Source organism: Oryctolagus cuniculus, chromosome 8, assembly GCF_964237555.1.
Source record: "Oryctolagus cuniculus chromosome 8, mOryCun1.1, whole genome shotgun sequence".
In the NCBI taxonomy this organism is placed as follows: Eukaryota; Metazoa; Chordata; class Mammalia; order Lagomorpha; family Leporidae; genus Oryctolagus; species Oryctolagus cuniculus.
Window position 1 is genome coordinate 5,078,468 of NC_091439.1, and position 15,842 is coordinate 5,094,309.

The 15,842-nt window shown below is 38.4% G+C and overlaps 1 protein-coding gene across 24 annotated transcripts in view; it reads left to right on the top strand.

Annotated features, from left to right (window-relative positions):
* LOC103345692 (NAD kinase) overlaps nt 1-15,842 on the top strand; it is a 79,996-nt gene that overhangs the window by 31,638 nt on the left and 32,516 nt on the right. For 15 of the 24 annotated variants that reach the window (XR_011378178.1, XR_011378183.1, XR_011378175.1 and 12 more), the window contains 2 exons: nt 968-1,156; nt 7,511-7,731. The exons of 7 other annotated variants lie outside the window; for them this stretch is intronic. Coding sequence is in view for 2 of the 17 variants with exons in the window: in XM_070047351.1 (XP_069903452.1) it covers nt 968-1,156; nt 7,511-7,531 (210 nt within the window). In the remaining 15 variants the exon portion in view is untranslated. Of the gene's footprint in view, nt 1-967; nt 1,157-7,510; nt 12,367-15,842 lie in introns of those variants that run through there. 2 more of the 24 variants (XM_070047352.1, XR_011378186.1) reach the window with 2 other exon arrangements.

Sequence of the window (15,842 nt, forward strand, 5' to 3'; positions counted from 1 at the left end):
TATAAAGATAATTGAAAATGAATCTTGATGTGAATGGGATGGGAGAGGGATCAGGAGATGGGAGGGATGTGGGTGGGAGGGAGGTTATGGGGGGAAAAAGCTGCTATAATCCAAAAGTTGTACTTTGGAAATTTATATTTATTAAATAAAAGTTGAAAAAAAAAGAATCGGAGTGTGGGCGGAGGGAGGGTAAAGGGAGAAATATCATTAAGCTCCTAAATATGTATATATGAAATACATGAAGCTTGTATAACTTAAATAAAATATTAAGAAGTCACTTTGAGAATACATGTGAATTGCAAGAAATTAAATCTAGAAAAGTGAATGCTTTGTAACTGAATAATCACAAAGGAAGAATACCAACCTAAAGGATAGATAATTCCATAGTCAATGGCTAAGATGGAATCCAATAAATATAAAAAACTGTAAAAAATGTATATATGGTCTGAAAGGGTGAAAGGTGTCACTATCCCTATGGTTTGGGAAATGATACTTGAAAGTAACTAGGAAAACTGGCATATTGTGAATGACTTGAAGGTCTCACAGTGTAAACAAGGAAGATAGCAACAGGTTTCTAATGTTACCTCTGGGATGAACTTTATAATTAATGCTATCCATAAGACAGAGTAATAGATTCAAAAGCAAAACAAAAATTAATAAGAAATGTAGACATTAAGAGATTTCTTGAATTTTGATTGTGAGCAGAAATGAACATTTGAGATGAACTTAATAAAATGTCAAGCAAGAGGACTTTTGTGAAAAAGTTAAGTTTATTTAAAAGACGTTGTAAAGATAATGTTTGAAAATAAGAAAGGATCATGTCATGTGACAGAACAATCCTATAAGAAAGCTACAAATGAAGAATGGCTTGGTGCTTGCTCTATGGCATAGTGAATAAAGCTGGTGCCTACATTGCTGGCATCCCATATGTGCACAAGCTCAAGTTCTGACTTCTTTTCTGATCCAGCTCTTAGTAAGGTCTGGGAAAGCTGTAGAATATGGCCCACATTCTTGGGCCCCTGCACCCATGTGGGAGACCTGGAAGAACACCCTGACTCCTGGTTCCTGGCTTTGGATTGGCCCAGCTCCAGCCATTGTGGCCATTTATGGAGTGAACCAGAGGATGGATGACCCCTGCCTCTTCCTCTGCCTCACTGTAAGTCTGAATTTCAAATAATTAATAAATAAATCTTAAAAATGTTCCCTCGAATATTTTGAAAAATCAAATAATTTGTGGGTTCATAAAACTCCAGAAAGGATAACACTAAGTACCACTAGCAAAGGAGAAGAATGTCAATGGATATGAGTGATTGAGATTAATTGCAATAAATTTAGTGGCTAGAATGACAACCAGAGTTTAGATGCATTTGATGAATTTTTAATAAAGTCAACAAAGATGGCCACCACCTGCCATAATAGTATTGACATTAACTAGATTATTGATGATCAAAGGCAAAAGTAATAAATTCAGGGTCAAAGAGAAAAATAGAAAAGGGATACACATCCTATCATTTACATTGAATTTTCATTTTTGTAGGTAGAAATAAGTAATTTGGTTTGAACACAACTGGAGTGAAACATATTTATAATATCATTGGAAAAGATATCTCTGACAATTAACTCACATTAAAATAAGGCAAAGTTTCATGCACTAAGTCCAAAAAATATGGAAGAATAAGCATAAAGGTGAGATCCCATTATCTCAATCTCAGTTACATCAGATTTAAATTCAATATTGAAATCCAGCTACTCATGATTTTAATTAAAGAAATTATTAAAAAAAAAGAAAATATGATTTGAAGGGCTGAAAGGAGTCCATAGCCTCAAAAAGGTTTTGAGAAAAAATGTATAGATACAATTTAATAGAGTATATTATGGAACTTGAAATGAATTGATGCACTCACAATGAAAAAGCTAGCAGATATACACGTTTTCATGGATATAAAGCCTTGCAGTGAGGCATTAATGACAAAAACAGATAAAACTAATAAAATTGAAGACAAAAAAGATAAGTGGTAGTGGCATGACAAGAAAAATGGTTTTGTGATTCATGTGAGTGGAGCAGTTATTTAGTAGTAGCTGTTAGGAAACTGGCACAGTTTTATCTATGGTGTGATCTACACTCTGATTTACATCCTATGCCGCAGTTCCCGCCACCATTGCTGAAAGGCAGGTAGCCACACGGCCCAACCACTGGTGTCAAGCTCCACCCCATCCTAAAGGGATTAGATATTCCTACTTCCCTTCCCACCCTCTGGCAAAGTTTTAAAAGGGCCTATTCCTGAACACGTGGCTCTCTAGGCTCTGGTCATCTGCTCTCCTCTCCCCCTCTTGTCTCTCTTCTCTCCTCACTAGCTCCTCTCCTCTCTGTTTCTCTCTTATACTTTCATTTTCTCTCTTTCTCTTCTTCACCCCTTCCCTCCAGCCTGCTGGGTTTCCCCAATAAACCCTTTCCCTTACTCCGGTATTTGGTGTGTTTTGTGATGGCCTAACAGAAATACATAACAGTAGGAATAATAGCATGATAAACATGAATAAAGAAATTAGGTGAACAAAAAATAGGGTCTGGCCTTGTGGTATAGCAGGTAAAGCTGCTGTCTGAAAAGTCAGCATCCCATATGGAAACTAATTCAAGTCCCAGCTGTTCCACTTCCAATCCAGCTCTGTGCTAATGCACCTGGGAAAGCAGTAGAGGATGCCCCAAGGGAATGGGCTGCTCCTACCCACATAGGAGACCTGGTTTAAGCTCCTCACTTCTGCACAATTTTGGCCATTTTGGCCATTTGAGGAGTGAACCAGCAGATGGGAGATTTCTCTGTGTCTTCTCTCTCTAGCTTTGTTTTTCAAACAAATCAATAAATCTTTTTAAAAAAACAGACTGTAAAGACAATTTCTAGGTGTGGTGCTGGGGCTAAGGCATAGTGGGCTAAGCCTCCACCCACAGCAGGTACCAGGTAAGGTCCAGACTGCTTCTCTTCCAATCCATATCCTTGCTTATGGCCTGGGAGAGAATAAGATGGCCTGAATCTTTGGGCCCCTGCACCCATGTGGGAGACCTGGAACGAGCTCCTGGCTCCTGTCTTCAGAATAGCTCAACTCTGGCCTTTGCAGCCATCTGGGGAGTGAACCAGCAAAAGGAAGACTGTTCTCTCTGTCTCTCCCTCTCTCTGCAACTCTACCAAATAAATAAATAAAACTTTAGGAAAAGAAAATTTCTGGAAATTAAATGAAGGAAATATGTCATGGAATACTTACATGGAATATATTGTCATGAATATAAAATATTAATTATCAGTGCCATAAGATCCAGAGAAGAATATCCTGCAAAGGAGAAAGATCATTATCCCTGGATGATTCTGGGATGTAGTAAACATGAAAGTTTCTAGGACCAATTGCAGAATTTAGATAAGAGTTGATGACCTAATAATGAAAATTAAAATCCAGGTAGCCACAACCTCCTTGGGTTTGAATTGGAGTCAAGGAATTTACTCATGATACACATGGGTCATTGTAATAAATTAAAAGAAAAAATGAAAAATAAAATAGGTATATGTTATTATATATTGTTCAGTGATAATTCTGAGTAGAAATGAATAATTAGGTAGGGCAGTAATAGATATACAAGCAGACATAATAAGCATTTATAAAAGGTAATTCCCAAATTGCTCTTACTGATTTAAGAGTATGCATATCTGTTTTGAGTCTCATGTATGGACAATATATTGGAATTCAACTAGAAATATAAATTCTGAGACTATAAAATGTACTGCAATGTACAAGATTTTAAAATATGTACAATTATGGGTAAATAGTGGTTAGACTACACATTCATGAATATAGGGCATTTATGTTTTATTCACAGTATGAGACACACAATAGGTGCTCAATTACTGGGCTCATTTTTGTGAAACTAAGGCATTATATAATGTGGAGTTTTTTTCTTTGTAAATTCATTTTAAAAATTAAAATATATACTGTTTTTCGTCTACTAGGAAGACAAAAATAAAAAATATTTGATGGCACATAGGGGGCAAATCTGTGCTCTCATGAACATTGCCAGAGAGAGGACCACCAAAGACAGCTGAGCAGCTTGTGCACTGAAAGCCACCATGCCTGGGGTGTGATGGAAGTGGGGAACAGGGCATATGCAGCCAGGGGACAGCTTATGCAAGCTGAGTAAATCCTGGAAAGGATGTCTTCTGGTAACTTTCAGCCTAGGAGGGCAGGAAAGCTCTTTGCTGCCTTGCTGTTATGGTAGAGGTTTTATATAAGAGTGTGAAGTAGGGCAAGTTATTTCAGAGCAATTTGGAAAAAAATCTAGCAAACTTCAACATCACTCAGAAAAATATTTTACATGTATTCTTACATTTGTAAGTGGAAAGATATGGGCATAAACATTCCTGAGGATAGAAATAGTCTGTAGGATTATAGAGTGATTGCTGATTGGAGAGTATGTACATAATTATTATATTCTGTAAAATTATAGACATAGCAGGGACTACTGTGGAGTGAATCCATAAATGCAAACACATATTCTTTAAAAGATGTTGAGTTAAACAAGGTATAGAAGAAACTTTTCTAATGATTGCATTTCTTAATCAAAAATCTTAAAAATATGACATTGAATTTTAACTTTAGTACTGACAACATTGTATATGTACACATGTACTTGAATATAGATTACTCAGATAACTAAATCTAATTCTATAGGACATTTAGAACATCTCGCACATATCACCACTAAATTTCATTTTAAATGCAAAGAATTGTGTTTTTTTTTTTTGAAGAAAGTAGAAGCATATTACTAATAGAGGTGATTAAATTACTTTTTTTTTAAAGATTGATTTTATTTATTTGAAAGTGAGAGTTACAGAGAGGCAGAGACAGAGAGAAAGATCTTCTATCCACTGGTTCACTCCCCAGATGGCTGCAATGTCCAGAGCTGCGCCAATCCAAAGCCAGGAGCTAGGAGCTTCTTCCAGGTCTCCCATGTGGGTGCAGGGGCCCAAGGACTCGGGCCATCTACTGGTATCCCAGGCCATAGCAGAGAGCTGGATCGGAAGAGGAGCAGCCAGGACTAGAACCGACACCCATATGGGATGCTGGTGCTTCAGACCAGGGTGTTAACCCACTGCACCACAGCGCAAGCACCAAATTACATTTTTCTAAGTTAAATTTTCTTAAGCTTCTCTTTTCTGTCTTGTATTACCTTGAAGTACTTCTCCACACTTCTCACAAAGGCAATAAACAACTTATATCATTGTAAAAATTAAAAGAAAGGGTAAGAAAGGAAGGAGGAGGGAGAATGGAAGTGAGACTAGAGTGGGAAATTCACTATGCTCCTAATTCTCTCTATATGAAATTTGCTCACCTTATATAAATAAAAACTTAATAATAAAATTTTTAAAAGATTTTCACCAATTCCATCTAATTACCTTTCAGTAGCTGCCTGGGCCAGGTTATTTAACATCAATCATAATTTGAGGGGAAAATGTAATTGCTTTTGAAACAGTCTCCATGCCAGGAAGGGAATCCTCAATTTTGAGAAATTAAAAGCAAGGTTATTTTATTGGATAGAAGCAATAATCGGTCCTCTTATTGCTCTCCCTCTGCGAACACATAATTTTAATTTTTCCTCAAATGTAAGCCAAGAGTTAAGTGGAACAGTGTTTTTGCATCCAGGAAGGTGTAGTAATTAGAAAGGACATAGGCATGAAAGGGCAAGCACTGAGTAGCACGTCTATATTCAACATTTTATATATGTATATGTGTGTGTTATATATCCAGCTGATCACTGGGTAAGCATTATGCCTTTTCTTGTTTCAATGTTTAGCCACAAAAACTCAAAATCCATCACATTTAGGGTTTCCTTTCAGTTGCTTTCACATCCACCTAGGTTTAACATTGTTCAACACATCCAAGTCCATAACTGGCTAAGTTTTTTTTTTTTTAATTTAAATGTGTACACAGAATTAGTGCAACTAGGGGAATAAAATTATTTGTTATACATTGTCTACATGATTTTTATAGGTAATGTACATTTCTTAGGGGGAGGCATGGACTTTATTTTTGTTGCAATGCACACTTAACTTGCATCATGTGAAGCAACTAGTGTTCTTTCTTGGATTACAGCTATTGCTTCACATGATGCAAGTTAAGTGTGCCAGTTATGGACTGTGGAAGTGGCTGTTAGGGTTGTTTATAAATGCTGTCAAGCAGAAAATCAGCGAACATCTTCTCCCAGGGTTATTAGGTCAAAAGTTACCTTAGTGGTTAGCCCAGAGTTAGTGGAAATGTGAATTATGTTTACAAAACATGCCTACTTAAAGGGTTTTGCTGCTGCAAAGATGAGCTTGAGATTATATTTAGAAGGTTTAGAGGAATTCATGATTATTCTTGATATATTTCATTTAAAAAACACTTTTGATTGCAACAAGCATGTTAACAGCCACTTCCACAGTTTCATTTGCAAAACTGCATCTACGTCATTATATATATATATATATATATATATAAAGCTCATTCATTCTGCAAAAGGTAGATTCAATCTCTGTATTATTTACACCTAATGCTTTCACTCAGACCTTCAAACAGAGATTTAAAAGAAAGATCCCAGGAGCTAAAAGTTCACATCCACGTGGGGCCGCTTCCTGAGATCCCAGCCTTCATGGCCAGGTCCCTTCCATTGTATTCATTCCTTCTCTGGGGCTTCCTCCCAAGCTAAAAGGCAGGCGACCCGGCCCCTCCAGGGACCAGGCGTAGCTCGCTCAGGGCCCATTGGCAACCCTGAATCCCTGGGCTAATGGGATTTGGCTGCTGCCTTTTTCAGTGGGCTGGGCAAGACTGGAGTCTGAAGACACACACGTATTCTCCTGTACCTCACAGGGGCCAAACCAGTGGTGAGAGGCCCTTGACCCCAGCGTTGCAGACTGAAACAGGTGTCCCCTGTATACAGCCAGGGGTCCCGGTCGGCTGCGCCATGTTCAGGCACAAGGCGCACAGAGAGGCATACCTGGCAGGCACACACGTACCTGTCATGGTCCCTGGGCAGGAGGAGGAAGCTAGGCAGGGAGGGGCATATGTGCCTGCCACCCCACAGCCCCTCTCACTAGCTGTGCAGACATGTGAAATCCTGCAGGCCACCTCACTTGTTGCCCAGCCTGAGGATATGCAGGCGCAGGTGCCCCGCAGCCAGAGCCATCCAGGGAGTCCTAGTTTGGAGAGGTAGTCTCTCCTAGCACAGCACACAGCTTCCCTGCTCTTTCTAGTGGGAGGCCAGGGTAGCACACGTCACAGAAGGCGGGTCTATTGCCTGCCACATTGGTGAGCTGCTTAGCATCGGGGAGGCCCAGCTTTGGAAGCTCTGCAGCTCTAGCAAGGATTCTGCTGCCTTCCTGCCCCTGGCCTCTCTAAACTCCCTTCACACAGGAGCTGCCCAACATCTGGATCATCCTGTGCCCTATGAGAGGGTGAAATTTTACAAATAACACGCATTTTTACATTTTTGCAGACCTCCTGCTCAAAACCATGAATTCCAGTGTTTCACTATACTCTTTGTGAGGACAAGACCACTTCTAGGAAGATGGTAGTGGAGACCCTGAGATCGAGCAAACGCCCTGACAGGATGCTGAAGAGGACTAAGCTGCTGTCACTTTGGGTGCTGTGGGAGCACCAGCCTCACTCCTTAGTTTCTGAAGACTTCACAGTTAAACCATGGTGAAAAACTGATTTGTAAGTGATTTTCCTGAATTGAATGTGCTCGCTCAAATTTAGGGGCCACGAGATACAGAGATTTTCCGCCCTGGGATGATTTCTGAGCCAATTTCCTTGATCATCTTTGACAAAAATTACAATTATTCATGTGCAACAATGTGTTCCTGAAGTAGCACCTTGACGGTAGGGGCTCCATTTTGGAGCACTTGAGACTGCATTCTGGGAACGTAACCCCCCCCCCCCCCCCACTGTGAGACTCTGGTCTGAAACTATGATCTCAAATAGTCAGACAATAGCAGTGCACTACATCATCCTTGACAGAGCACAGAAAACACCTAGCATGATTGCTCAAGCTTGAAAGTAGAAAGGTTGCACCTGGGTTAATGATAAAGATGTGATTTGTCTATGCCTTACATATAATTTGGATTAATGTCAAGATCATAAATGATAATTGTATGATTGTAACTGGTGTTGTCAAGATTATGATGGATATTAATTTCACCTAGGTCTTAGGTTATGTTGACCCCAGTAACTATGTGCTCTCTTTTTGGCCTTAGCAACCGTGTATAGCAACCGTGCATTCCCCCACTCCGGATTTTGTGTTTTTTGCCTTTATAAACCCTATGCTGTAGATCCTCGGGTCTGCTCTGTTCTGGTTTGATCAGAGAGCCCCAGCATGCTGGAAAGGAAAAAAAAAAAAAAAAAAAAAAACTTTTGCAATTTGCATGAGAGAGGTCTTTTGGAGTCATCCCTCGGGCAGTGGGCGTTCTCGACCTTAACATTCCAAAACTAGCCCCAGTTGGCAAAGGACCTTATAGAAGGCAAGTTCTTTGCTTTGAGGAACTTGAAAAGTGTAGCATGAGCTTATAGACAACTGAGAATGTAAACTCATTAAAACATCCACAATAAGAAATTTCATCTATTTAACCTTAGAAATTTTAGAGTATCCTAGCAGTTACTCTAACAACATTCTTACAAAATGGTAGCAGCTGTGAGAATACTGAAATGCAACTCAACATGAAACATGTCTCCTGATAGTCCTTGCACATGATATCTTTTAAAGATTCCAAGCTTTATTTCAGGTATCTCTGCCTTTTAATGCAATGCATATTTCCTTTCTATTGTTTGTGGTAATAAAAATTATTCTCAATACTGTTAAAGGATATTTAGGATGCACACCTGGTTTAGCTGCGTGCAGAACAGGTTATTTAAAAAAAAATCTTAACATTTGTTACATAGTTTTGAATTTGGCATGCAAAAGCAGATTTTGGCGATTAAACACCTGAGTGAGAAGAAGACATTAAATAAAGAAGTGCAGCTTTCAAATTTTTATAATTGACACCTTTGGAGGATCTGATGCATTACACGCTAACTCCTTTGTGAAATGAAGGAGTGAAATGAAGTTTCCAGTGTTATATTATTTGTTTTATTTATATGTTGCAAACATAATACTTCATTACTAAACTATGAAATGTTATTGTAAACCTTTAGATCAAATTGGCTTGCTGCTACACAAATTGATAGTCTCACTTTGGAAATGTATGTCATTTGATATTATTTAGCATTATTGGGAATAAATTAAAATTCATTCTTGGTGTAGTAACTGCATTCCTTTTTCATGGAATTTTACATGAATAGGCTTTCATGACAGTCAAGTTTATTCAGCTCTCAGAATACCATAAATATTCAAGTTCATCATTCAGTCTTTCTTTTACACAGTATTTATAATTATAATTTTACAGATTTTTCAATGTTATATTTTAACTTCAAAATTGTGTAAGAAAATTGATCACTTTTTCTAGGCACATGTTCATACCTTTCTAAATTAACAATTCAATAGCATAGCCTTACATCTAAAGTCATAGTTCTGAAAAACCAAGGATTTTAGTATTGCCAGACATGATAAATATGTCTCCAATATTAAAAAAAAGAATATGAAGCAGTTTTCCATATAGTTAAGTTATCTGAGATTATTATCTTCTTCCTTTTTTCACATCATGAAGGTAAAATCTCTTAGTGTTGATACCTATCTCTTACTGGGTAAATTTACTGGGTAAATCCTTTATAACTTTTTCATAAATCATAAAATTTGGATGTAAATATTATTTGCATTTATTCACTCAATAACTATTTTAAACACCCACTGTTTACTAAGTACAGTGTGGGGATTTGGGATCAACAAACATAGTCCTCATCCTTAATACTTCAAGGAAAAACAACAAAACCAACAACAAAGTCTTCATAAGAGAAAAAACACTAAATATATAAAGCAACTTCAATGTGACAAGAAGTGAACATTTTTTTCCTATCCAGTATTTACATTTAACCATTTTTGTATTCAGCAGTGTAGACTTTTCAGCATTACAAAAGAAAATATTTCTATCTCTTTCTGAAGGCCTTTTTCTGTTCAGAATGTGTATGCCAATTTCCCACTTGCCATAATTATAGTCTCTTCTTCCCAAGGACACCATGTTTCCAGGGAAACGTGAATTCTGTCAAAGTACAGCTAATTAATTATATTAGCACCATTCTAATGGTTTGCTACACAAGATAAGTAGAACTATACACACTCCCAATATTTTCTTTGAGGGTGCTAATAGTATACAAATATTCAAGCTAGATCAAAAATAAATTTGGTCAAATGGGGTATGCAAGCATAAATCTATTTAAAGTGATAATCTTTAGGTAAGAGTTCAAAATTACCTACCAAAATAATGATAAATGTTAATGGCAAGTTTACTAAAATTGTGTGCCTATTGTTGTTTTTAACAGTGATTCTTTTTTAAAGAAATTTTTGTTGCAATCTATATGAAAACAAGTATCCCAAAAGCTCTAAAATCAGAGAGTAATATCCAAATTAATGTCATCAAAGTATTTTCCTATAAAGAGTGATATGCTCCTGGTTGAGGGAATGGGAGAAATAATATCCGTGCTACATATGTTTTGATCTCAGGATACAAACTGGGATCACCTGGGAATCTCGAAAACACTGATTCCTGGTCCCAACTTGAACATTTTGCATTTAATGTTCTTAATTATTCTTAAGTTTATTTAATGAGACTTCAATTCAGGGCTGATGATATTTGGGAAATAGTATGATACAAATATATCAAAAAACTTTAGATAGCTGTTCAGTTTTTTCAAAAATGCTTATTTAACAATGTTCTATTCCCCACTGCTTTGCATATTCTTTTAAAATCATATTTCATCAAAATAGAACTATTTTAGAAGAATTTAAACAAATATCAATTCTATTTATTAAAACTTGGTAATTTGTTTTAGAATTAGACAAACTGTTTTTGCTGTTAATTCAGATGCAGAATGTTTGTTCTAAATCTTAGAATTTTACCAGTTTAATTTTTGAAATTACTTTTTAATATACCAAACCAAACATACCTTTGATGTTAAAATTATCATAAAAATGTCAATGTCTAATTTATAGTAATATAATTTATCACTCAATCTGTTTTCCTAAGGAATTGTATATTTCATTTATAAGAAAACACCTCAGAAGACATTATTTTAGTCAAGTATTTCAATTATATCTAATATATTTTATTTAAATTATGTTCTTCACAATTTAAAAAAATTTACACATTCAAAATATTGGAATATAAAATAGGTATGTATTCAACACTGAGATGTAATAAATGATGTTTTAATAAATTTCTACTCTTTTAAGTAAAAAAGAATAAACATTTACAAAGGGAACTACAGTCTTATTCTTTCTTCATCCTCCCAGAAGAGTAACCTCTAACTGATAATATCAGTTATAATCAGTATCAGTGGGGTCTATGAGTGTCACAGTTGTCTAGTCTGCAGCAGTTCACTGCAGTGCTAGAGTGACTTTGACACAGACATGTGCTTTGAAAGGTGTGTGTTTTCAGTTAACAGAGTTAAGTGTCAGAAACCTGAGGGTTGTGTTAGCTGTAGCCACGATCGTTGTGGTGTGGTATATAGATGGGGTTACCTTGTCCAACTAGGAAAGCCCAAGTGATTCTGGGACTTGTGGCAACAGCAGTTATTGCCCTCAGATTATGTGATGAGTATGGGATCTTCTCCAGGTCCTGTTGGGTGGCCATGGGTAATGCTGGGGTTTATAACACAAAAGCCCTAGTCCCAGCATAGACAATGTGAACAAGAACTTGCCCTGGTCCTACAGGGTGAATACATGTTTTCTGCAGATTGTGTGCCTGAAGAAGTGGAATTCAGATAACATCTTTTCTAGGTCCTGCATTCCAATGACTCTGGGGAATATATTATTAACAGTAATGGTCCCAGTGCTTCAGGGGAGGAATGGTACCTTGTTCAGGTACCATGTCTTTATAAAACTACCTTTTATAATATTTTCAAAAGTTATGGTACTGTATGTTCTCAAGCATCTTATTACTAAAGATCAGCAATTTTATAATTTAACTGTGTTAGTTCATGTTTATTGAAATTATTAATGCTTTGGTTATAAAGTTTCAAAATTTGGGGGGCTTCTTAAAATTTTTGACCATAATTTGTCCCACCCACTTCATTATTTCTCATCAGCCACTTGCAGAACAGTGATTATTCAGGAATATATGTCCTGCTATAGAAGCAGTTGCATAAAAGCTGTTTATCTGCTGTACTTTATTCCATTGTATGAATAAACCAGTCTGTTACTCAGAGATTGTAAGATTGCTTTTTTTTAAAAGGTTTATTTATTCATTTGAAAGTCAGAGTTATAATAGAGAGGAGAGATATATAGAGAGAAATCTTTCATCCACTGGTTCACTCCCCAGATGGCCTCAACAATCAAGGCTGAGCCAGGCTGAAACCAGGAGCCAGGAGATTCTTCTGGGTCTTCTACATGGGTGCAAGTGCTAAAGGACTTGGGCCATCTTCCACTGCTTCCCCAGGCACATTGGCAGGGAGCTGGATTGGAAGTGCAACAGCTAGGACTCAAGCTGGTATCCACATGGGATACCAGCACTGCAGATGGAGGCTTAACCTGCTGTGCCAAAATTCTGGCCCTGTGGTTTCTATGTGCAGTTCCACAACATCTTTTTATGTGACTCTATGTTCATATTGGCCAAAGTACACCAGATTTAGAATTACTGATTGTTAAGCTATAGCAACAACTTTAATAATGTTCATCATACTTATGTCCAAATAATATGTATATATGAATATTGCTACCAGGAACTAATGAGTATTCTTGTTTCCCAAATTATGATTTTGTGGTTTCAGACCAAGAATTGTGACAACCTGAAGGATATCAATGGCTGTGTTGTTTTAATTTTGTAATTCTCTGATATTTTCTTCAGAGGAATTTAATTATAGCAGTACTTCCTCTGTAGTGGAGCCTTTCCCGAGCTTTTTTACTAATTTTTCTATCCTTTTCTTATTAATTTATGAAATGTTCTCATGATTCGGATATGTCTGAATATTTTCTATACATATGTTGCCATGGTCTGTGACTATAAGTTTTTATGCACATATTTTTTTTTATTCTTTTGACAGGCAGAGTGGACAGTGAGAGAGAAAGACAGAGACAAAGGTCTTCCTTTGCCGTTGGTTCACCCTCCAATGGCCACCACAGCCGGCGTGCTGCGGCCAGTGCACCGCGCTGATCCGATGGCAGGAGACAGGTGCTTCTCCTGGTCTCCCATGCGGGTGCAGGGCCCAATGACTTGGGCCATCCTCCACTGCACTCCTGGGCCACAGCAGAGAGCTGGCCTGGAAGAGGGGCAACCGGGACAGAATCCGGAGCCCTGACCAGGACTAGAAGCTGGTGTGCTGGCACCACAAGGCGGAGGATTAGCCTATTGATCCATGGCGCCGTCCCTGCACATAAAATTTTAAATTTAATTTTAGGTGTTTATTTTTACCAAATTATCCCATTATGTATTTTTGTCTCATTTCAGAAATAATTGTCTGATCCTGATACCCTGTTTTCTTTTATGTCTTATTATTTTAATGTTCACATATACTGTTGCTAATTTTTAAAGCTTGGAAGTGAGGCTTCAATTTTAAATTTTACCTATGGATAGGCATTTTTCAAAGTGTTTGAGAGGGAGAGATGGGGGTGTGGGAGAGAGAGGAGAGAGGAAGGAAGGAAGGAAGGAAGGAAGGAAGGAAGGGAAGGGAAGGGAAGGGAAGGGAAGGGAAGGGAAGGGAAGGGAAGGGAAGGGAAGGGAAGGGAAGGGAAGGGAAGGGAAGGGAAGGGAAGGGAAGGGAAGGGAAGGGAAGGGAAGGGAAGGGAAGGGAAGGGAAGGGAAGGGAAGGGAAGGGAAGGGAAGGGAAGGGAAGGGAAGGGAAGGGAAGGGAAGGGAAGGGAAGGCAAGGGAAGGCAAGGGAAGGCAAGGGAAGGCAAGGGAAGGCAAGGGAAGGCAAGGGAAGGCAAGGGAAGGCAAGGGAAGGCAAGGGAAGGCAAGGGAAGGCAAGGGAAGGCAAGGGAAGGCAAGGGAAGGCAAGGGAAGGCAAGGGAAGGCAAGGGAAGGCAAGGGAAGGCAAGGGAAGGCAAGGGAAGGCAAGGGAAGGCAAGGGAAGGCAAGGGAAGGCAAGGGAAGGCAAGGGAAGGCAAGGGAAGGCAAGGGAAGGCAAGGGAAGGCAAGGGAAGGCAAGGGAAGGCAAGGGAAGGCAAGGGAAGGCAAGGGAAGGCAAGGGAAGGCAAGGGAAGGCAAGGGAAGGCAAGGGAAGGCAAGGGAAGGCAAGGGAAGGCAAGGGAAGGCAAGGGAAGGCAAGGGAAGGCAAGGGAAGGCAAGGGAAGGCAAGGGAAGGCAAGGGAAGGCAAGGGAAGGCAAGGGAAGGCAAGGGAAGGCAAGGGAAGGCAAGGGAAGGCAAGGGAAGGCAAGGGAAGGCAAGGGAAGGCAAGGGAAGGCAAGGGAAGGCAAGGGAAGGCAAGGGAAGGCAAGGGAAGGCAAGGCAAGGGAAGGGAAGGCAAGGGAAGGCAAGGGAAGGCAAGGGACTAAAAGGGAAAGGAAAAGAAGAAAAAGGAGGGGCAACATCTCTCTGCTGATTACTGGGGCTCAGGTGCCGGAGCTATCATTTCTGCTTTCCCAGGAACATTAGCAAGAAACTGCAAGACTGCACTGATAAATAATAACTGGGGACTCTTTATTCTGCTTCAGTACTCTATTTGCTTTTGTGGTGGTATCACACTGACTTCTTGCAGCTTTGTAAATTTTAAGTTTGGTAAGATGAGTTCTCTCTGTTTACATCCTCTTTGACATTCTTGCTCTCTTACCATTTGTAGAGATATTTGGACAGTCAAGTTTCATAGAAATTACTATGGGAACAAGATGGCCCAAGTACTTGGGCCGCTGCACCCATGTGGGTTCAGCCACTGATAACCCATGTGGAAATCCTGGATGCAGTTCCAAGCTCCTTGATTCACCCTGGCCTAGTGCTGGCAGTTACAGCCATTTTGGAAGTTATCCAGAAGATGGAAGACCTTTCTGTCTCTCCTCTATCACTCTGCCTTTTAGCTAGATAGATCTATTTTAAAAAAAATTTTTTTAAATGCTTTTCTTAGGAAGAAACAATTTTCAAGATTGATTGTTTGAAACAAATAGATCTGGCACAATGTTACATAAATAAAAGAATAAAATATGTTGATGAAAACTCAGGTTTGCTATTGCAATTTATTTATGAGAAGATCGAAAATGAGTTTGTGAAAGTCCAAACTTTACTCAATAAAATAAATATGTAAAATGTAGAGGCATGCTTAACTCAATTATGGAGTATAACTAAAGCAAAATCATAGAGAAGAAAAATCTTCATAAAGTCTAAAGTTTAAATGGTTTTACAAACCTTAGCAGTCCTAACACATAGCTCAGAAACTACCCCTAAGAGAGGGAGAGGCTGATGAGAGAGTGCATTAGGCTTCTCAGTTCAGCAACAGTTTTTCCTGTTCATATGTTGGCATTCAAGTATAGTTTCACTTTAAAAAATAAAACTGCTATTTATAAGTCAAATCATCTGATTATCAAGTTTAGAACTATTGCACAAAATGGAATCTACCAAGGTCATTCAAAAGTTCTTTATACAAAGAATGTTGATTGAGATCGATTCCTTCAAAGTTTGGATTTCATAGACTATTTTGCAGAAAGTGAATATTCTGAAGTATCAACTATATGCATAATAATATAACTGCAACA